At 29.2% G+C, this 23569-nt stretch overlaps 1 protein-coding gene across 1 annotated transcript in view; it reads right to left on the bottom strand.

Annotated features, from left to right (window-relative positions):
* LOC149061213 (uncharacterized) overlaps positions 1-23569 on the bottom strand; it is a 60691-nt gene that overhangs the window by 14374 nt on the left and 22748 nt on the right. Inside the window, exons 4-5 of the mRNA XM_089230879.1 lie at positions 7080-7142; positions 2551-2661 (exon numbers count right to left, since the gene is read on the bottom strand). Of these exons, the coding sequence (XP_089087005.1) occupies positions 2551-2661; positions 7080-7142 (174 nt within the window). The remainder of the gene's footprint in view (positions 1-2550; positions 2662-7079; positions 7143-23569) is intronic.

The raw sequence follows: 23569 nt of genomic DNA, 5'->3' as shown, positions 1-23569 counted from the left end.
ACTGTCCCACAGACTGAGAGAAAAAGCCAATAATTTAATTATATTTTCATTAGTTTTAGCTAAATAATTGTATACATTTTTTTTTTGAAATAAAATATATTTGGCCAACCGGCATGTTATAATAAATATTATGTACTTTGAATCTTTATGGCCCGCTAGAATTTTCCGAATTCTTAATGTGGCCCTCGGAAAATATTAATTGGTGACCCTTGCTCTAAAAGACAAATATTGTATTCCAAACCCTATTTTTCTGATATTTTGTAAGTTGTGCAATGTTTGTAATTTAAAAAAATCTCAGCAGCACAAAAACATTGTTTTAAAACCTATAATATAGGTTATAATAATATTATTATATTATTATCCAAAGATTTTAATATTCGTGGGCAAGTTGATTTGATTGATTTTCAATCGACACAAAGTGGTAGTTTTAAATGGCTTTAAAACTACCAAGACCACGCTACAAAATATTGTCATTTACGTCCATTACAATTAAAAAGAGCTTCAGAAGTAGCATTAGAGAATTTCAAGATATTTTTACAATTTGGAGCTCCTTATATTACAGAGCGATAGTGGTCGAGAGTTTACCGCAACTATAGTAGAGGAAATGACAAACTTGTGTCCGCAATCTCAAGGGAGTTTAGAGCGCTGTAATTAAGACGTAGATAACATGTTGAGAGTATGGACAATCAAAGCACTGATGGGGTGTTATTTTGTACAATGACAAAAAAATTGCTCAAAACATAGAATAATTAACAGAAGCCCTTATAAAGCGTTATTTGGAAGTGAACCAAAAATAGGACTTTCTAGCAAAAATGAACCTAATAATATTTTACAGTCAATAACAACAGAAGAATATTTAAATGAGTTAATTAATACTGAGGTAAGTGATGAAGTAGATAGTGACGAAGAAGAAGATACTGAAAAAGATAACGAAACAATTAATGAAAAGGATAATAATATATATTGCTATGGACTAGCGTCCCGGATTGTCTAGTTCACGGTCAACTAGGTACCAGCCGAACCAAACTAGGGTAGGGTGCGACCAACTTCGTAATTGTAGGAGAGAAAGCATTTCGTGGAAATCATTAACATTAGGGAAATACTAAACCATGTGAGCATATGACTATAAATGTCATCAATATGGGTGCACAGGATGTGGGGTTATACATCAGTACAAAAGTTCCAAGAACCAAATGTTCAAATGTTTTATAATAATATATCTTTTTAATGTTAATAATAATATAAATCATCAAGGTCTACAGCTGCACGGGATGCACATTTGACTTGTATGTGGGCGAGTAACATTTCCGTCAGTCTAGAAAATTATACCACATCCGTGAGAACAGCGACAAGAGCAAGAAGACTATGGGGAGTAGAGGGTAGTACTATATAAGAAACTCCGAAACGGACTGTATTCAGACGCGACTTAACCAGAGCACCTTCACGCCAGTCTGTTCTTTAATTAATTAAATTGGACTTAGGAAAATTCTCGTAAAATAATATTCTGAACTTAGAAAATATTCGAGTCAAACCGAATTTATTCTAGCCAATCAGAATACTTAACTTGTTAAATAAAATTCAGCTTTCATGTTTATAGATAAATATATGTTTTGTCAAAATAAATAATCAACCAGTCTAACTAAATATAATTCAACGTTGTTTAAATTAACTCAAGTCACCTTCCAACATCATCCTTGACTACTGATACCTGTAGGCGACGTGATCACTACATCTGGCGCAGTCGACTACGGAACCCTAAGAAGAACATCAAAAATTCAAGAGGAGGAGAAGCAGAATTTTTCACGAAAATAAATTTTTTCGAAAATGTTGAAAAATTCCACAACTTCGAGTCAAGAATTTCACGGAAGCAGTTCGACAGAATCACCGTTGGGGAACTGATCACTTTCCAACAACTCCTAGGGTCAAAAGAATCTACGCAGAGGTCAACAAGTCGATAGCGCAGGAAAATCAGCTTCAGTCAGGATGAACCAAAATACGAAGACGACAGTATTGTGAGTTATAATTTTTTTGTAGTAGGTACTTAAGAGAATGTTTTTGTAAGTTTTTTTTGGTCGCGTTTCCTTTAGATTTTTATTTTTTAGGATCTATCGTATAAAACACTTTTGGTGTGTGCACCTACACCTAACCACAAATCAATAGAATCATTTTTTAAGAAATAATTAATAAATTTATACAAATACATACATAATTGTACGTACATATAATAAATAACAATTAATAAATAATTAAAATTAAATTTATAATGTATGTGTATAATACATATTAATAAGATTATACCTAATACATATTATAAAATATAAAACAATACAAATGTACGTAAAAAGTGTAATTTTTAAAACATTGAAACCTGTCTACAACGGACACCTGTCTATAACGGACAATTATTTTGGTCCCGTGACTGTCCGTTATATACAGGTTTCACTGTAGTTAAGAAAATTTTGAAAAACAAAGTTTTAATATATTCCTATTTACCTATTCCTACTTATAATATTTTTTCAATATATTTATATTTGAAAAGTTATACCTTACCTTGAAAATTTCATCATCATCTATGTACATTTTAAGACAGTTTACTAATACATATATTACATTGCATTGATCGTTCAATAATGATTCAGTAAATTCTTCAAATGTATTGCCCTAAAAATACGATAGTAGGTATATCATTTAAATATTAAATTTAACATAAGTTGGTAAATTGTGTTAAAATGACGTACAATATATTGATATATATATATATATATACATTTATATGTTACTCCTGATCAGTGGCGACCTGGGCAATAGCCCATGGCAGCAATTTTTGTCTAAATACCAATGGACGGCATTTTAGACAGTACCTACTCGAATTTAAGTATTACAACCAATAACTTCATATTAAAACATTTTATAATATACACTAAACAGGTAAGTAAGTTTATACCTAATTTTTGGACATGTTTTTATCATAGATAGGTTAGGTTAATAAAATCTAATGAATGTGTTTCGTGGTGCAACTTTATTTTGTACTCTTGATTTATGCCAGACATATCAGCAACTATTACTTAGTAAAGAAAGTCAAAAGTTAACGACAATCACTACTCATAAGGGCTTATATATGTTTAACAGATTGCCTTATGGAGTAGCATCAGCACCTGGTTTACTTCAACGGGAAATGGATAAGTTATTGAATGGTATACCTGGGACGGGTTGTTTTTATGATGACATAGTTGTATGTAGCACATGTGTGTAAAATGAATTGGATGACAGATTATCGTTAGTTTTGGAAAAATTGAATGTGGCTGTTTTGTCAGTTAGGAAAGAGAAGTGTCATTTTTTTAAGGATAGTGTTACTTTTTTGGGTTATCAAATTGACAAAGAGGGGTTACATATTCCTCGAGAGCGAGTGAGGGCTATTACCGAGGCTCCACCTACATGTAATGTACAAGAAGTTAAAGCGTTCTTAGGTATTGTTAACTATTATTCTAAGTTTGTCGAAAATATGTCTTCAAAAGCAGTGGCTTTATATTATTTGTTAAAGAGTAATAGTAAATTTATTTGGGGTAAGGCACAAGAATTAGCTTTTATTAAGAATTAGCTACTTAATTAAAACTATAGATAATAACGTTGTGAAGAGACATCTAAATCAAATAATTGACAGGCAGTGTAAGAATCCGAGTGGTGAGGTAGAACAAACAGTATTATTAAAGCAGTTACCGTATTTTAAGGAGGATAATGAGGCAGAAAATTCTTTTGAGGGAAGAACTAGTGGTAGTAAGGAGATCTTACATGGACAGGATGAGAACAATAATAATATAGTTAGTGAGAATTTGGTTAGGAAGAATGGTAGAGTAATTAAAGCACCTGAGCGTTTGAATTTATAATTATAATTTTACTTTTTTTTATTTATATACATATATATATATATATATATAATATAAATCTGTATATTATGTAGTAGTTAATTTAAAAAAAAAAAATGTGTATTCTAATTTGTGTAATTTGTAATAACATTATATATGTATTTGTAGTAATTAATTTAAAAAAAAAAATGTATTTTATACTGGTTTAATATTTTATAATAATGTCTATTTGTATTTTTCTTAGTAAGGAGGAAGTGTAATCTTTTATGTTAAGTAATGTTGGTCACATTGTATTTTCATTGAGGTTTATATACACTGACACATCATAGTGGTCAGGAGGCATGGCAGTTACAAACTGAGTATGCACTTTGTAAAAGATCCCAACTATTTGTATTTTTATAATAAAGGTTAATTAATAATTATGTCTATTAATCCGAGTTATTATTGTTATTTAATTATAACGGTTGAATCTTAAATATAACAATAAGAATGAATTAAAAAAAGCACAAGAGGTAAAAATTGAAAATAGAGAAGAGGATAACACATTTTCAGTAGAGTCAGTACATAAGTTATGGTCCATAAAAAATGAATAGTATTGTAAGATTTTTGAAAAGAAAAAAAATTGAATTAAAATTAGATAGTGGAGCTGAAATAAATACATTATCTGAACAAGACTGTAAATATCTGGGCGTGCACAATTTAATCAAAGACACAAAGGTTACGTTAGAAGTGTTTGGTGGGTTTAAAGTAAAACCTATGGGGCAAATTAAAACAATATTAACATTAGGTGATAAAAGTATTGAAACAGAATTTATTGTAATAGAGGAGGCTTATAAGAGTAGATCAATAATAGGACTACCAATACTCAAAGAATTTAAACTATTAAAAAATGTAGATGTTATATCAACAAAAAATAACAACGAAATGGATAAAGATATGTTTATAAAAAAAAATAATGATGTGTTTGAAGGAGTAGGCTGTTTTTCGGAAGTGTGTAGTCTTAAATTAAAAGAGGGAGTAATACCAAAAGCGAGCATAGCTAGAAGAGTACTAATAAAAATTAAAGACAAGTTAAAATTAAAGTCAGAGGATAGACTATATTTGCTTACATGGTTATGATCGAAATTTTGAAAATAAAAATTTTCAGAAGTCTAAAAAATTATATGTATGAGTAGTTAACCTAACCTAAAAGGAGTTAAGAAGCCTTATTATAGATATTTATCACCCAAATGTTCTACATGCAAAATTCTTAAATGGAGAAGTTATAAAAAGAAAATATTTAATGTATTCAGACAGTACTGGAAATCTGTTTTGTGTTCCATGCTTATTATTTAAAGGAAAATCAAGTTTTGCTACTAAGGGATTTTGTAATTGGCGTAAAACTGAAGAAAAAATAATATTTCATGAAAATTCAAAGAGCGATTAAAGTTGTGTTTTATCTTTGAAACAAAGAATGCAGTGTTGAGAGGAGTGATCAACAAATTATACATCAAATGGAATCTGAAGAAAAATATTGGAAAAATGTATTGTATAGAATGATAGCAATTGTGAAATCATGATGTTCTAGAAGTCTTTCTCTGAGAGGAAGTAATGATTATTTTCGTTCAACACATCGTGGCAATTTTATTATATGTTTAGAACTAATTGCAGAATTTGATCCTTTCCTTGCTAAACATATCAAAAAATATGCAAATAAAGGTAAAGGAAGTACTTTATATTTATCAATAACTATATTTGAAGAATTCATAATATTAATAGCTAATTAAGTACGACATCAGATTATTGAAAAAATAAAAACAGCAAAATACTTTTCAAGTATCATAAATTCTACCCCTGATATTTCACATGTCGATCAATTGTCTTTCGTATTTCGTTAAATTCTAAACGGTGGTAATCCCGTTGAAAGATTTTTACAATTTCTTCTAAATACAGACCACAAAGCTGAAGATTTAGCAAATTCTGTATTTCATGTTCTTACTACAAACAATATAGATATTAAAAACTTTCGTGGGCATTGCCTCAAATATGTCAGGAAAATATACAGGTCTTCAAGCTAGAATAAAAAATGCTTGTTCTTATGCAGTATATGTACCATGTTCTGCGCATTCCTTAAATTTAATAGGTGAGTGTACCGCAAGTTGTTGTTTAACAGCAAATAATTTTTTTAATCTTATTCAAAATATATTTACATTCTTTTCTGCATCTACCAACCGATGGCAAGTTTTATCAGAATGTTTAACAGGAAATATATCTATAAAAAGATTATCTGATACTCGCTGGTCTGCACGCCACGATGCATGTTCAATTTTATCCAAAAATTGGTCACAAGTTTTAAAGGCATTAAATGAAATTGAAGAAAATCCATTGGAAAAGCCACAAACAAGAAGTGAAGCAAGAGGCTTATTAGTTCAGTTAAGAAGTTTGGAAATGAGTATTATGGTTACAGTTGGGAGTGATGTCTTGGAATGATTTAATTATACTAGTAAGAAACAACAGGAGGTATCAATCGATTTAAGAACCGTATTAAAATTATATTATTCCTTGATAAATAATATAAATGATATAAGAAATAATCATGATCTATATGAAAAAAAAAGTATTGAGATATCTGAAATTAAAGAGTATAGGTACAACTCAGATTAATTGAAAGAAGAAACGAAAAATACCCTATGATGAATCACATGAAAATGAATCGCAACTAAATTCAAAAGATGTCTTTAAAACTCAAACATATATTCCAATAATGGATTCTTTAATTTCTGAATTAAATAAAAGAAAAATAGCTTACGAAGAAATTAACGAAAAATTTAAATTCTTATTTTGTATTACTGAAATTAGTTCATCTGAAGTTATCAATCAGCACATAGGCGCTCACAGAAATTTTTCTAGGGGGGGGGGGGGGGCAATGTTAAGATTTGAGGTTAAATATTATAATTTTACTAGGTATATCAATTTTTTATATAACCCTTCTCATTAAAAATATTCGTATACACCACTGAATATATCCCATATATATTTATGTTTCAAGCCAAATTCTACTAAACTCTAAAATTTTGTACTTATAGTACATGATTTAATGCACCTAACAAAATGTAATTCATTTAAATACTTTCTAACCATAACAGGTATATTAATATCCTAATCATGTTGCTATGTGGGATATAACAAATAGTAATTAATCATTTATCGAATACTAATATAATTCAGTAAACTCACACGTTTGTAAGCTTCTTTGTTATTTGTATAACACGATAATTCACATGAATTTGATTCTAACATCTGAAAAATATAAGAACAATTTTTTTTGTAATTTGTGAATAATGTAAAGAAATTATTTGTGTATTTTTATCGTATTCTAATTAAAATTAATATAATATTGACTATTTTTATTATAAAATAAAGATTATAGGTAATATATCAAACATCAAAACTGAATTTTTATACATATGATCCAAATTTGACTAGTTTTTACATATGTGGGCGCTTGGGTGGATAAGCTATTTTTGGCCGATTGTGTAATTTAATCGTGATACTTACGAAAAAAAAGATAGAATGATAAAAAGCGCATTCAAAATATTTTGTTTCTCAAGATAAAAAATAAAAATAAAATTTTTTTTATTAAATATAATATTATGTATTATGTATATATTTTTATAGATAATTTGTGTTGGTATACCATATTTTTCTTGTATCAATAAATTAGCTTGTACCTATATACTAGCATACACACATATACACACAAACACATTATTTTATTGATAAAAGCTAAAAGTGATAGCTTAATTAATTTGTGTTATTTTTTAAATTAAATTTAATAATATTATAACTAGGGCGTGGATTTCAATGCAAAATGCATTTTTTTTCCTAAATCCTTATGCAATGCCGAGTTTGACAAAAATATGTTTCAAGTGGTGTAGATTCGATACTATTTTTATTTTGCATTTTTTCTCTTATTCTCTTCTTTAATGTATTTTTGTTATTTTTACTTCTTTTAAGGACATTATTTTCATATTTTTGAAAAATTATTTAATATATAATAAAAGTATTCAATGTTTTTTTCTTTAATTTAATTATGTATTGACAACTACACTTTATCGCCTTATGTTATAGTCATGTATGGTGATAGTCGATAGATGATAACAATAATATGAATTACATAATATATTGTGTACATAATAGGCCTAACCACACTATTAATAATCCCGTCAACAGATGAAATCGGTCGTAACAGATTACAGATAGTGTGGTTTGGCAGGGTTTACATTGGTAGAATATTTGGTAGAGTACACTAGACTACAATTTTCCTACTCACTCTACTCTACTTGTAGTAGTAGAGTTAATGTTTACAGGAAGCTAGTATTTAGTAGAAGAGAGTGCAGTTGATGTGTAAATGCACGCCGTCACGGTTAGGTTTGATCAACTTCAAAACATCAAATAAACAATTAATATGAATATGTACGGAAACTAAAGAAATCTCTTCGAGTGGTTACAACTGTGTTAGTAAACGGTATTTTAGAATTCTTTGATGAGAGTAATGAAGAAAAACGAATTTGGGTTCGAAAGTGGATAAAAAAAAGAACAGTACTTGGGGCATTAGAAAATCTTCTAACTGAACTAGCTTTAGAGGATCCAAAAGAGTACAGGCTGTATTTAAGAATGAAACCTGAAAATGTTGAACAATTATTGAATTTAGTATCAAGACACTATTCTTCGAGATGTACTGCCAGTGCGCATTAAGCTACAGATAACATTGCACTTGAATTTTTTAGCGACTGGTAATAATTACCGAACTCTACAACATTTTTTAAGAGTGTCAAATCCCACAATATCTAAATTTTTACCAGAAGTGTGTGACGCCATTTATCAAGCCCTGGAACAATATATTAAGGTATTTTTCTTTAAAATTATTTCGTTGATTGGTACAAATAGTAAAATATTTTAATATATATTAACAAAATATAGAACACTTACAATATATTAGTTTAAATGTTAAGACTACTATAACTAATACAATTACATTTAAATTAATGAATCAGGCTTTTGCGATGATATTGTCCCTGTTGATTTCATCATGTCCGTTTCCTGTGTTGGCTGATAATAGATTGTATTGAGTAGATGTATCTTCATCAGTTGCTTTATTGTATTGTTGTAGACGTATCTTCATCAGTTGTTTAAAAATATTGTGGTGACGTAGAATAAAAACTGTTTAACCCAGACTGTTTTGCTAATCGATACTTGGTCAAAAGAGACTGTACATCATTTTAAGCCAAAATAGCTTGCATTGGTGACAATTTATTAAGTACTACAATAACATACTATAAAGTTAACTAAAGTGAATCTAGTTGGTACCATGGGCCCTGGCGGGCCAAAAGTAAAAAATTACCAATATTTTTCTAAATAATCGGGATAAACAAACTAAAAATAAAGGGAAAAACAGGAAGTTTTACGCACAATCAATTTTGGTTTTTAATAAAACATTAAAACCAATGACTATAATAGATACATGAAATTTTCACCAAATGTTTATATAAATATATTCAATCCACTATGAAATTTTTAAAAATTTTTGACTTAAGTTAAACTATTCATAGGCATATGCAATTTTTGATAATTATTAGTTTTTTTAAAATTAATATCGATAAAAATTTATTTTTTTTTGTTAGAAGATCTTGAAAATTTAATACAAGGTTTTAAACATATAATTACAATAGCAGTTGAAAAATAAAATAAACTCATAGTCACAATGTTTTTTTTATAAGCATTCAAAGTTTGAATTTTGACAAAATACGTAAAAATCACGAAAATTCGCAAATTATTTTAAGCTAGAAATTCATAAAAAATTTTATTTTTAAATCTAAGATTTGAAAATTTAATACAAGATTCCTTACAAGATCGTCAATCTTTATCACAAAAAAAATGTCCACCGGAAATTCAAATTACATTTTTATGAGCATTTGAAATTTAAATTTTTACAACATTTGGTTTTCACTGGATTTCACATTTAGCGATTTTCTTATTTTGGTGTAACTCTAAAACAAATGACCGCAGATACTTGAAATTTTCACTGAATGTTTATATAGGCATTTTATATATTTAATACAATTTTCAAAATATTTAGATTTGTTTTGATCTGTTAACTGACATTTTAATTTTTTAACTTTTTTGGTTTTTTTCTTCTATAAATATCGATAAAAATTTATTTTATTAATTTTAAAAGTCTAAAAGACTATATAGTAACAATAGCAGTTGAAAAATATTAAAACTATATAGACACGATTTTTTTTTATAAGCATTGAAAGTTCAAAAATTGACTAAATACGTAAAAATTACGGCAATGTTCAAATTATCTTAGATAGAAATTAATAAAAGTTTTTCTTTTTAGATCTAAGATTTAAAATTAAATACAAGGCTCCTAACATATTTTTACAATAGCAGTTGAAAAATAAAAGAAATATAAAGGTAGTCATAATTTTTTTTTTTTTACTAGCATTCGAAGTTTGAATTTTGACAACATACGTAAAAATCACGAACATTCGTAAATTATTTTATGCTAGAAATTCATAAAAATTGTTCTTTTTATATCTAAGATTTGAACATTTTTAATAGTCTATAATATTATATCCTAGATAGATAGACCGCCTCCGCTTAGAATCGTTTTTCGTATACAATGATATAATATCATTGGATTCAAATTTAATTCCATCCATCACAGCAACCTACTTTACAGCAAAGTGACATCCACATCTTAGCCGCTTTTTTTTAGCTGATGTTTTTGTAACTACTAGAGTTTTTGCAGTTGGTGTTGTAGGCACTTGTGGGTTTCCAGCAACTACAGTTGTTGTCATCGGCGTTGTAGACCTGTCTGTGTATTCACCTTTTACATTTTCCAATAGCCCTTCTTCGTTACCTAGGTTCATTAAAAAAACAAAAATAAATAAATATACTCAGTTGTATTACATTGTATGGTAATTATTTAAATAATAATATAATAATTAAATATTTAGATGCCAAAAACTTGTGAAGAATGGAAAAGCATTGCAAAAGGCTTTGAAGATACATGGAATTTTCCTAAATGCTGCGGAGAAATTGACGGCAAACATGTGTTGATAATGGCACCTCCTAACTTTGGTAGTGAATATTACAAGTATAACGGGACTAACAGTGTAGTGTTGATGGCACTGATTGACAATAACCATTGTTTTACTTATGTATAAATAGGCTCCAAGGGGTCAGCATCGGATGGTGGCATTCTCCAAAACTTTGAACTTGGACAATTTTTGCAAAAAGAGCTGCTTCCATTAGGATATTACGTTGTAGCCGATGATGCATTTCCGTTGCGACATTATATGATGAAACTATATAAATGTTACAGAACAGCTCTAACTGTACTTCAAAAAATTTGTAATTATCACTTAAGCAGAGCAAGACGTATTGTAGAAAATGCTTTTGGCATTTTGGTTAGCAGATTTCAAGTATTTGATAAAAAAATATATTGCAATTTAAAAACGGTGAACCACCTGGCTCTATTGATGAAGAAGATATATCGAGTTGTTTAATGAGAGAAGGTCGCTGGAGAACGGAAATAATTGAGCTTCGAAATTTGGAAAGTCATAGAGAAAGAAGAGCATCGGACAGTCTGATGATAAGAAAAATAAAAAAATTGAATTTTTTTTTGGAGGGAGGGAGGGGGTTAAAATATGGTTGACCCAGGGCGCAAAAATTGTAAATACAGCCCTGATCAGACTTGGCCAACAAAATACGCGATCATTTGAAAAATTATTTTGTAAATGGAGCTGTACCTTGGCAATGTAGGCATATATACTAATAAATATGTATAGAGTCTAGTAGACTAATAGTATCTGTTTAGTTAATTTAATTAGTTTAATTATATTATTATAATATTCTGAAAAATTTGTACCAAAATGCATTTGTTTATTGTAAATAAAACTAATTGAAGTTTCAATAATTGTCACTTTCCTCATAGATGTATATCTAATCTACAGTATGACAATATTACTTATTGTATATAATCTACAGGGTGATGACTAGGGCACGGATGTTGTAGTACTAAAAGTATAGTAAAATTGCACTAAAAAATACAGAAAATCAAACTTGAAATATTAAAAATTGTACAAAAAAATAACAAAATTTTGTTATAAATGTTTTAAGTTTACTGTTATAAATATTATAATCTAAAATTCTACCAAAAAAAAAATATATATACCTATATATACAACTATATTATACATCATTGCATTTCACTATAGTCAGTCTATAAGTATTTATTTTAAATCACATGAAAACACATTTTCACCAAATTTTAATAGGTACGTAATTTTTTGTATAGATTATACAGTCAAACAGTCACATTTGACCGACTTGATATTATCTTTATTTCGATAAGATACCACTATTAGTATATAGTATATACTATATTAGTAATTGGATTTTATGGCTGGAGAATTATAGTAATATCTTATCTATATGACTGTCGAGTGTTGACTTTAGCTAAAATAATTGTATAAATGAATAAATTCAACAAAATTGCAATATATTAAATTAATTGAAAAAAATTCAAAAAAATTGCACTTAAAACTTTTAGGTTTTAATTTCTTACATGAAACGTATTTAAAACTTACTTGACTAAATGACTAAATTAAAGTGAATTGAACGGGGATATGTCTGACGGGACGGGGAAAAGTCCGACCGGAAAAAAAATTCGACGGGGAAACAGTGACGGCGATGTGACCTGCTACCGTTTTCACAGCATATTTTGGTAAAATAGTCATAATTTGTAAAATTGACTGTACTTCAAGTTACAATAAAAATTAAAGGGGAAAATCAGTTTATCAATAAAATAAATATTACTTACCTCCACTTTCTGCATTGTCCTATTGACATTTTTCATGAATGAATCCATCAATTTGAACCATTTTATATTTGGAACACATAAATCATCAACACCACTACCAAACTTCTGCGATTTTTACATTTTTATAAGTTCTTGGTTTTAAGTACATCTTAATTTTTTTATTTTTTGTTTTAATTCAGTCAAAATTATCTTTTTTAAGTGTCTTGACGATATCTTCGTAGGCAGCATCTTTCATTAATTTATTTGTATAATCTTTGGAACTAATATACACTCATGCTTTTCATACAATTCCACCAGCGCTAGCGCGTCACTTTCAGACCACTTCATTTAAAAAAATTACTAAAACCACTTTTATAATGAAATAAAATGATATAAATTATCACGTCAAGTACAATACGATCAGAAATATAGAATAGTTATATTATTATATAAGGTTTAAAAACATTAAACAAAATTAAAAATGTATACAAAGTTTAAAAATAAATATGAATACACGTGCGGGTTCGCGCATCAACATTTTACTTTACTATACCAAAACTAGACTATTTACACCAGTATAGTTGCAGTAGAGTACAGTAAAAACGATGGTGGGAGTAAAAGCAAGTAGAGTGTACTTTACCACAGTGGTTAACTACTCTACTATACCGATTACTATCTTTAGTACTCTACCTATACTATTCCTGAGTGTTTACATTATGCTAGTATCTTAAAGTACTCACTCTAACGTCGTACTATACCAAAATATACTGTACCAATGTAAACCCGGCTAAATTGCTAGTTCAAGTGTTCAATTGTTCAAATGAAAACAGTCGTGTCTTACCGAGTTACGTCGTGTTTGTATCTTGTTGTACTCCGTGCGTTTGACGTTCGCAAATTACAGTTCATTTAAGGGTTTTCATATTTTTAGCAATATGCCTAAAGTTAAAACATCATCATCACTTCGTTTACGTGGGTGTATAAACGAATTTGGTGAGGATGCTTTTTCGACAGACAGAAAAATGTTGTTTTGCAAAGTATGTAGTGTAAAAGTTGCGTCAGAAAAAAAATTTACGATTAGCCAACATGTTTCAAGAGAGTTGTAAAAAGCAAAAAATACAAATGATAAAACTCAGGTATTTTTTACTGATCGTTAACTAATTCGTCCAATAAAGATTTATGTTTTGCCACGTTGTTGTCAAATATTCCATTAGCCAATCTAAAACAATCAAATTTTCGGAATGTTTTGGAAAAATATATGAAACGGCCAATTCCTGAAGAGTGTCCGAAAAAACTGCGGAAGTACTTGTTATGATGAAACTCTTATTGCTCATATTAGATCATACGTAGAAAACAAAAAGATATGGGTTAACATAGACGAAATGACCGACGTAGAAGGCCGATATAATATGGCCAACGTTATCGTCGGTACAATGGAAAATAATTGCCCTGGAAAAACATTTTTATTGAACTCCGTAGTTTTAGAAAAAGCAAATTTTAGTACAATATCAAAACTATTTGACAACTCCATGAGTGTATTGTGGCCTGCTGGAATTAGACATGATAATGTTTTATTATTTTTAAGCGATGCAGAGTCATACATGGTTAAGGTTGTAAAAAGTATCAGTGCATTATATTCTAAAATGATTCACGTCACTTGCATTGTTCACGGATTGCACAGAATAGCCGAGGAAATTCGAAATAATTTTCCTGAAATTGATTCTCTTATATCTATAAAAATTTTTTCTTAAAGCTCCATCTCGGTGCTTCTATTTAAGAGTATTGCTCCCGAAATATCGATGTCGCCAGAACCTATTTTAACTCGCTGGGTACTTGGCTGTCAGCAGGAAATTACTATTGTGAACATTTCCATGTGATTAAGGCAGTTGTAAACGAACTCAACAAAAACAACTCTACAGATATTAAAAAGTCTCAAGATGTATTGGCCAAACAAAAACTGGAGGCAAGTTTGGCATTCATAAAAACCAACTACGTTAGTTTACCCACTTGCATTACACGGCTTGAAAAATCTGGACTTTCTTTAATTGACGCAATAAGTATAGTTGATGAAGCTGAAGTGTTTATTAATCGAAACAACAGTGGTCAAGGTAAAGAAATTTAAAAAAAAACTTGAAACTGTATTAAAAAAGAATAACGGATTTAAAGCTATTAAAAACTTTAAGAACATTTTGGAAGGAAAAACTGTTTCACGAGATGCGGATAATGTTCCTGAAGACTTCACGTTTGATGATATGACCTACATGAAATTTGCACCAATTACCTCTGTAGATGTCGAACGCAATTTTTCGATATGTAACAATTAATATTAGCTGATAATCGGACAACATTGACATTTGAACACATTAAACAATATATTGTTTAGTGCAACCATCACATACTACCACAAGGTAAAAATACTAAAATATTATAAGAAAAAATAAATTTTTTTAAAATGTTGACTGTTAATACAAACCTAATACTATTTTTAATTTATTGCTTTAAAATTTATTTTCAGTTTAACGTAACCATAATAAAAATACAAGAAACGTCTGGAAAGCATCGATCAATTATTTAATAAAATAAAACATTTTTAATTCATTTTTTGTAGTAATTTTTTACAATTTTTATACATTTTTTACGTCATTAATTAAATTTTAAAGCATTTTTTTACTTCATTAATTACATTTTTTAGGTCATAATTGATTTTTGTTAAGGCACATTTAGTATTTTTTAGGACATTAAAATCCGCGCCCTAATTATAATATAACGTTGTTTTTGTTATAGTCTCTGAGTCCCTATATAAACAAAAGTTTTATTTATTCCTATCAATAATAATATTATAAATCATAAGGTACCTACTAATTTTATATTGAATGTTATTTAATAGTATAAAATTTAATGTTAATAAAAAGTGATTGTTTTAAAACATGTTATTTTATTATTAATTAATGTTAAACAATTGTATAGAGTTGTGTTAATTTGGTTATTCGTTCAATAATATTAGCGGGAAAACCTTGTAGAGGTCAAATGACAAAAAATTTGTTAGGTACAAAAAAAAAGGTTACAAGCGCCAAAAAATCAATTACTTTTCATACAAAATGTTATTGTTGTTTCAATAATAGTACTAAATCATTGAAACTATTTGACACTAAAAACAATAAAAACCTTCTTATTAAGTTATGTTGGAAAATATTTCAAAAATCACTTTAAAAAAAGTTGGTGCCAGTGTAGCGTGCGATCTACAGTTTACGTGTGCCTTCTCATTACCTACAGGCTGTGTGTTAGATATACATGCCGATAACCGAATTACGATATACGAAATATATGGGAACATAACACTTCTTTATCGGTAATTTATCGTTAACGACGTTAACGTTATATTTTGTTTACGATAGTCGATAATAATTTAATGTGCTTTCCGATTTCGACGACGCACGTAGGTAGTCCTTGTCTGTCATTATTTTCGTCTATTTTCGTAATTTTTTTGTTTTTGTTTCCGTCATGCTCCTCAAAGATTTTTATATTCATGTTGCAAGCTCAGAGCAAGCGTGCACTGCATTCTTACGAGAACACCAACTTTTAAAAGATGTGAATAATATTGACCCATGCCATAAGTGTGCTATGTAATGACGTCCCGCTTAGACACCTAAATACGCATATACACGTAGATGTACGTAAGTGTCCCTGGGGCATATTAATCGCGAACCTATAGCTGAGTAGAAGGCCAAACTTAAAGACTTATTCCATTATCGTAACAATGGATATCAATTATACGAAATATTGAGTACGAAATCGTAGTGTTGACAGACACACCTGGAGAGATGATTAATGTCATAATGACCTAATATGGCATCGGTTTATTGAGATTACGTATCATGAATAACAGGATGTGAACCAAATGGCCGCAAGAGCTTGGGATGCTGCGATATCCTAATGATACTCGCGTACGCATGGACACATACTTATCTTATCGATAGGAGAGGAAACGCAGAGAGTAGGACTATATAGGAGAGCCCCGATTAGACTCAAATCAGACGTCACTCGCCAGAGTCAGTACAAGCACCTTCACGCCAAACATCATTTTAAATTAATCATTTGGACTTAGAATATTTTTAATTAAATCATTCTTGTTCAGTAATAGTGTTTTATTCACATAGCAATCAAATAAATATATATAATAATTAATCACAATTCAAGTTGTTATACTTATTTCCCTCAATCCATCTACCTCAACACCAGTCGTTCGTCCTACTGTATGCAGGGACGCTACAAATGCGACAGAGAGATGTGTGAAAAACGACGGAAGAACCGAAATGGTGAAAATTTGTGCCTATATTCAGGTGCCCAAAAAAAATTTGTCAAACTTCTCGTTCAATTCTCCAAGGAAATGCCTTTTTTTCACTTTACGGACCTCAATAGCAGAGTTACATGTAATCTTACACTTAGCGAGAAACCTAACCTAACCTAACTTAACCGCTTCGCTGGTCGTCGAAAATATAACCGTGGTTGCATGTTAAGTGGATATAAGCCACCAGCAAATACGGATGAGGGGGCACAGGTCCAAAACAACCGCAACCATGGTGCCAGGGTTGATGGACTGTGGGTTTTTGGTCTCAAGCAAGGAAATGACAGTAGGTATTTTTACGTAGAATGCCGTGACAAGGATACCCTTTTATCTATTATTAAAAGGGAATGTGAAGGTAGTTCCGTCATTCACTCAGATGAGTGGCCCTCATACTGATGTTTAACATCAGAAGCGTTCATTCATGAAACTGTTTCTTTAACAGGTGTGCACACACACAGAGGTTGAAAGATCATGTTGAATGCAAAAATATTCATACTGAAGAAAATGAGAGGCGTACCTATTCGTATGCTTCAGTCACATTTGGATCAGTATTGCTGGAAGATGTTGCGGAAAAGTCAACCAGATTTGTTCGTTGCATTTTTAGAAGATACGCGGGGGACATACATAATTAACACGTTCAATGACACGTAGTCGACAACTGTCACACGGTCTCAGGGACCGCTGTCGACGCGTAGTCGACAAATGTTATGTATATCTTTATGGGTGTATTATTTGATCGGTTATAGACGCACTGTTTCAATATTTTTATGTGGTTATTCAGTAGGATGTCGTGATTTCAATGGTATATTTGGATTTTGCGTAACTATTTTTAGCGAGTTTTAATTAATTTTTCCCGAATGACGACGACGGCGACGGCGATGCCGATTACGCGGCTGTGCTATTTCCGATAATATATTAATATCATATTATTTTCGTTGTTACTATAATATTCTGACAAAATAGTATTAGTTTATTTTAATAATCTACAAGGTGTATCTTGCTCGGATGTATAATAACAATAAATGTATATTTATGTTCGCTTGTTCGCATACTATGGTACACCCTACATTCATATTTTTACATACCGTTTATTATATATTTAATTTGATTCCCATTTGTCTACGACAAAATTATTATGATTTGGTAATACAGATTATTTGTAAAACACGTCAATATTCCGAGAAAGTTTGAACAGAGTGCTAGTAATTTGTTTATTGGTTTCGTAGAAATAAATACAATTATTTTCATGACGTAAACGACATTTTATTACTCGATTTCTTTGATAAGTTTTTTGAGATAATTAGTAGATAAATTCTTCCCCTTTTTTCATACAAAATGGACAATAATCCGGGTACATCAAAATCACCTCCAATAAAAAAAAAAAAACGACTGACCGATCAGGAAATTTTTAATTTAATTGAAAACCCTTTGTTCAGTGATAAGGACTTCAATCTTAGTTCTGACACAGATTTGGGTGAAGGTGACTCTGCCGATGATGATGTCGATTTTGAAGAACCTGCCGACAATGCTGTGGGTGAAATGGTTTTTGGTGAAATTGATGACAATAATGTGACTGATACAGATGATGCTATTATTGATGAGGTAAGTCCGTTACGTTTAAATGAGGAAAATAGTGAAACTGGTACATTATTACCGCCACTAATATCTCCACCCACAACTCGGAATAGGATAATAAAACAACCAACAACACGTGTTTCGGCTCCAAATTATAATTGGTTGGACCATTCGCCTAATTTGGACACTATTGATTTTCATGAAAATGTTGGGTTAAAAATAAGACCGGATGGAGACCAACCAATTGATTTTTTAAATTTATTACTGACCAATGATTTTTTCGAATTCGTTGTCTGCCGTCTAGTATTTCAGCAATACCATTGATTATAAATACTATAGATCGCTCACTGCCGTGTAAAATCCCCTGCGCGTTCAGCGGCGTTTGCCACTATAAGCCGCTGTAGTCGGATTTGAGTACCGGCGATTCACGTTTGAATCGCTAGTGCGCTTTATTAGTCCCACCCACCAAAATGAATGTAGAGTGTAGACGTAATAATAATGTGTGTCCGTGATTATTGCGATCACGATTACGCATCCCGCATTCGTGCGGCTTTTTTTACGAACTCTTGTTACAATGAATAATAATATAATATATTAATATTTATCATTAATTCTTAATTTTCGCATATTTATATTTTTCCAACATCGGAGGCTGATATTAACCCTTAATATGTCACAGAAAAAAAACAATGAACCCTTTATAGGGAACTGGTGTATAATCCACTTACCACCAAAAAGTTGTGACCTTATAATTAATAGTAAAAAATAACATTTTGTTTATAATAATTATTAATTATAATTAACATATTTGTTAACACATCATAATTGCTCGGTTGCCAATTGATAAAAAATTTATGAATTATTATAATTTATAATAATTTATATATAGGTATTTGTGTGTACCGTGCCTACTTTAACTTCATAGTATAATAATTATACTATGATCAATTATTGTGAGAGACAAAATATGTTTTGTTTGTCTATTTTCAGTCATGAATTGTTGTTTTAGCTCTGTCATTGAATATATTATTGAGTACTATATCGCATTATTCTATTTATAGTTTATACCTAAATTGTTATTTTAGTGTAAATAGAATATAACTAAATATAGCTACTTATTTTCAAATTAATTGTTTTGAATTTAAAACTAATAACTATATATATTACTACAGTACAGTGTACATTCGACCACTATTGACTATTAATCAGTTGAGTCGATTCAGTCATGTTGTCGATGTCGTATATTATTTTGTGATACTTTTGATACTTTTTAAGAAATAAAATGTCTGGTGGCAAATGTGACTATTTTGATTGCAAAAAGAGTCGTAGGCACTTTAAGCAATTGAGTTTTCATCATTTTCCAAATTATGAAAACTCATCAAAAACTTGGATAGAAAATTCCGGTAAGTAAATTTCTGTAATTGATTAAAATATATTTATTATAGCAGGCGCGGATCTATTAGAAAAAAAATATGAAATAAAATAAGGGGGCGGGTGAGGCTAAAAGAAAAAAATTACTTTTAAATTATTTTATTTTACTCCAGGAAACATTGATTTGGCTTTTTTAAGTCCAAAATCGTTGAAGAAACGTTTGATTTTTGGGGATCATTTTGAAAAATGTATGTTTATGAACCCATTGGCCAAACGTTTAACATTAGTTCCAAAAAAAATTCTGTTTGATACCAACAAAAGAAAGAATAACCGTAAGGAAATTTAATTTAATATGTTAGAATGTTTTAAATATTGATTATGTGTGTACATATTGTCATAATATAAATACGTTTTTAGAACCACCAATTCATGATGATACAGTACCTGAAATAATACAAACACCGCTGCGGGTAAAACTAAAAAGAAAATTATTCTCAGACATCACGGTTGAAGTCTCTCAACATACAAAGTGTATATAGGTACATACATACATACATACATACATACATACATACATACATACATACATACATACATACATACATACATACATACATACATAGGTGATTCTTTATTTCTGTATTAAAAAAAATATATATTTAAGTTAGAACTTTGAAACTTTTATTGGTTACTTTAGGGTACCTAAGAAACATTTAATTTCAGTCAAATTATTTATTTTTTATGATTAAAAATTAAATTTTTTTCTTGGTGCTAAAGTCATCGGGTTTTCTTTGCACCACTACTACTAGTACTACTTATTGCTTGTTTTAAAATTTTAAATGAAATATCGTCTCTGGTGCAATGTCATCAATCATTACTTATTTAAAAACCAAACATACACAATTTGTTAGTATTTAAACGATAGATACTCCTTTTATTGTATTAAAAATAACATCAACATTTTTTTTTACTTGGTACCTAGTTTATAAATCTAAATCAAAATAAACAATTTATCTTATTGGAAAAAAATAACACTTTCTTATTGTTTTCCCATTAAGTTTTAATACATTTTGATAATTTAAAGTAAAACCCTTTATAACTGTTTTAAATTTATTATCATTTATTTTATAATAATAAATTTTAGGACCTGTAGATGTCCAATCTGTTATATGTACATTTTCACCTAATTCATCAGTCCATTCTCTCAACATTGATCCTGTTAATTTTAATAATGCCATTATCTATATAGAAAATAGAGTCGGTATCATAATAAACTACAGCTCTACCTAATTATCTAACATTGTATATAATCTTAATCTTGCACTAGATGTTGTAAATAAAGCTATTAAAATATTAATTTGTATTATGGAAATTTTCAACGTAATAATTTTTATAATTATAACACATTTGCATTATATTGTCATTTAATAAATTTATATTTATATTTTCTAATCTATCATCTAATAATATTGTATAGAACTGTTGTGGGTCTGTAACAAACTCAGTTTTTTTCATTTTTTGTCTTTGTCCAAATTTTCCCCATAAACAACATATACCTACATACTTTTGCTACATCTCTTCTACCTGGATTATAACATATTTTATCTTTATCTAATAAATTACCCATTTTATCGAAAACTGTTTTTATATACTCTACATTAAATCTGTTGATTTCTGTTTAAAATGCCACATCTCATAAATGTTTGTTATTATGTATCCTTTTTCTAAAGTTTTATTAACTTCATCTGTTGTCCATGTTCTTATAAATTGTATATCAGCTTTTTCCATCAGTTTTTTATCTAACATTTTTAATGCAACTGCTTTTTTATATTTTCTATTAAACAATCTTTTTGTCATTTTACAAACATTTTTATATTAAATGTTCTCTTTATTCATGTTATCCATTCTCTTTTTATCATTGTTTGATTTCAAATGATTCACATGTTTTAAAATCATTAAATTGAAAATATATTGAATTTTATAAATAAATATGAATATAAAACGATTTTAGATCAGAAAAGTTTCATTTTATGGTTAGGTTATTTTATGATATTTTTAATAGTTTTGATTTTTTGATACCTATCTAAAATCATGGTTAGCTTTTCCAACCATGATATTTGTGTTCATTTCGACATACGCAACGAATAAGGCAGTAACTCAATTTTCACTACTTTTCACTAGAAGCAAATTAAAGTTTGAACTACAATTCTTATTCTAATATTATTTGGATTTTATTGAAACTTAAATAATATTTTATTTGTGTAGAACTAAATTTGGCCTGATATCAATTTCACTAAAGTTTGGATTTTCCTAGGTTTTCCTTGAGTTACTTCCTTTCATAAAAAAAAAAATAAATATAAAATATAAAATGTAATGGTAATTAATAAGAATAAGGAACTTTAATAATATTACTTAAGTCATTTTTTTGATTTGAGATTTTCATAAAATGAATGATATGTTTTAGGAATAAGACCCTTTTTACATAGAGTTAATAAGTCTTGGATTTTTGCTTCTTTTATACACAGTTGTTCTTTATATGCTCTTGTGGGAATTATGCGTTTGTCATATCGGCCTCTTTGTCTTTTTTTATAACATTAATCTGTATGAAATCTGTTGAACTTAAATTGTACTTTATTTGAATTACATGAGGAAGTTCAAAATTAACAAACACTTCTTTTATATTATTCCACTTGATTAATGTTTTGTCATCAGAATTTTTCCAGTTGAATATTTTGTTCTCAACTAGTGGTTTAAAATCCAAGAAATCTTTGTAAGACATTTCGAAAACAGTATATGGTTCACCTTTTACTTTGGCGCATCGAATTAATGTGACCCATTGATCAGGCATGTAAATTATTTTACCTTTTTTGGCATTTTCAATGACAGCGTGCATTGAATCACCCTCATTTTGGGTTCTAAAAATCGGTGAGTTATTTTAAGTTTTATAGTGTATGAGGCATACTCCCACATAGCATAAACAAAGCGGTTACGGTTCTGTCCACCACAGTTATCTGAATAGAATACAACTTCCTTAATACCTTGATCCTTGATTATTTTCAAAAACTTATAAAGACAAGTTAAAATTTTGTTGGATTCTCTGTTATCCTCTGATTGATGCCACACAAAACAGTATCCATGTTTTTTTCCAATATCAAAGATGGTGAAATAATTGTACGTCGCAAATTTACGTTTGTAATAAAAACTGCTAACATCACCCTGTGGTGTGGTGAGAACTTTTTCAAGATCAAAAACGGCCACACAAAGCTTTAACAGTGATAACAATATTCTATTATTATAATTTTTAAATATAATTAAAAATATTAAGTATGTTATAATAATAATATTACACGTGGTCACTACTTACTGCCTAGAAAGAAAAATAAATAACATTTTATAGAATTTTTTCCGGACACGATATTTTGTAAAAAATAAAATAAATAAAAATAATTTAAATTTTTTGGAATTTTAACAGATGTCTAGATTTTTTGTAATTTTTAACATAAAAATATAAGGTTGGTTTTTCTTGTAATGTTTTTTTCAAAGTCATTTCTAGATGTGTTTTTTATG

The sequence above is a fragment of the Diuraphis noxia genome, unplaced genomic scaffold (genome assembly GCF_037042655.1).
Source record: "Diuraphis noxia isolate RWA-SAM2 unplaced genomic scaffold, SU_Dnox_SAM2 contig0001, whole genome shotgun sequence".
NCBI lineage: Eukaryota > Metazoa > Arthropoda > Insecta > Hemiptera > Aphididae > Diuraphis > Diuraphis noxia.
The sequence above is the reverse complement of the archived record's forward strand: the minus strand, read 5'-3'. Positions and strand labels throughout refer to the sequence as shown.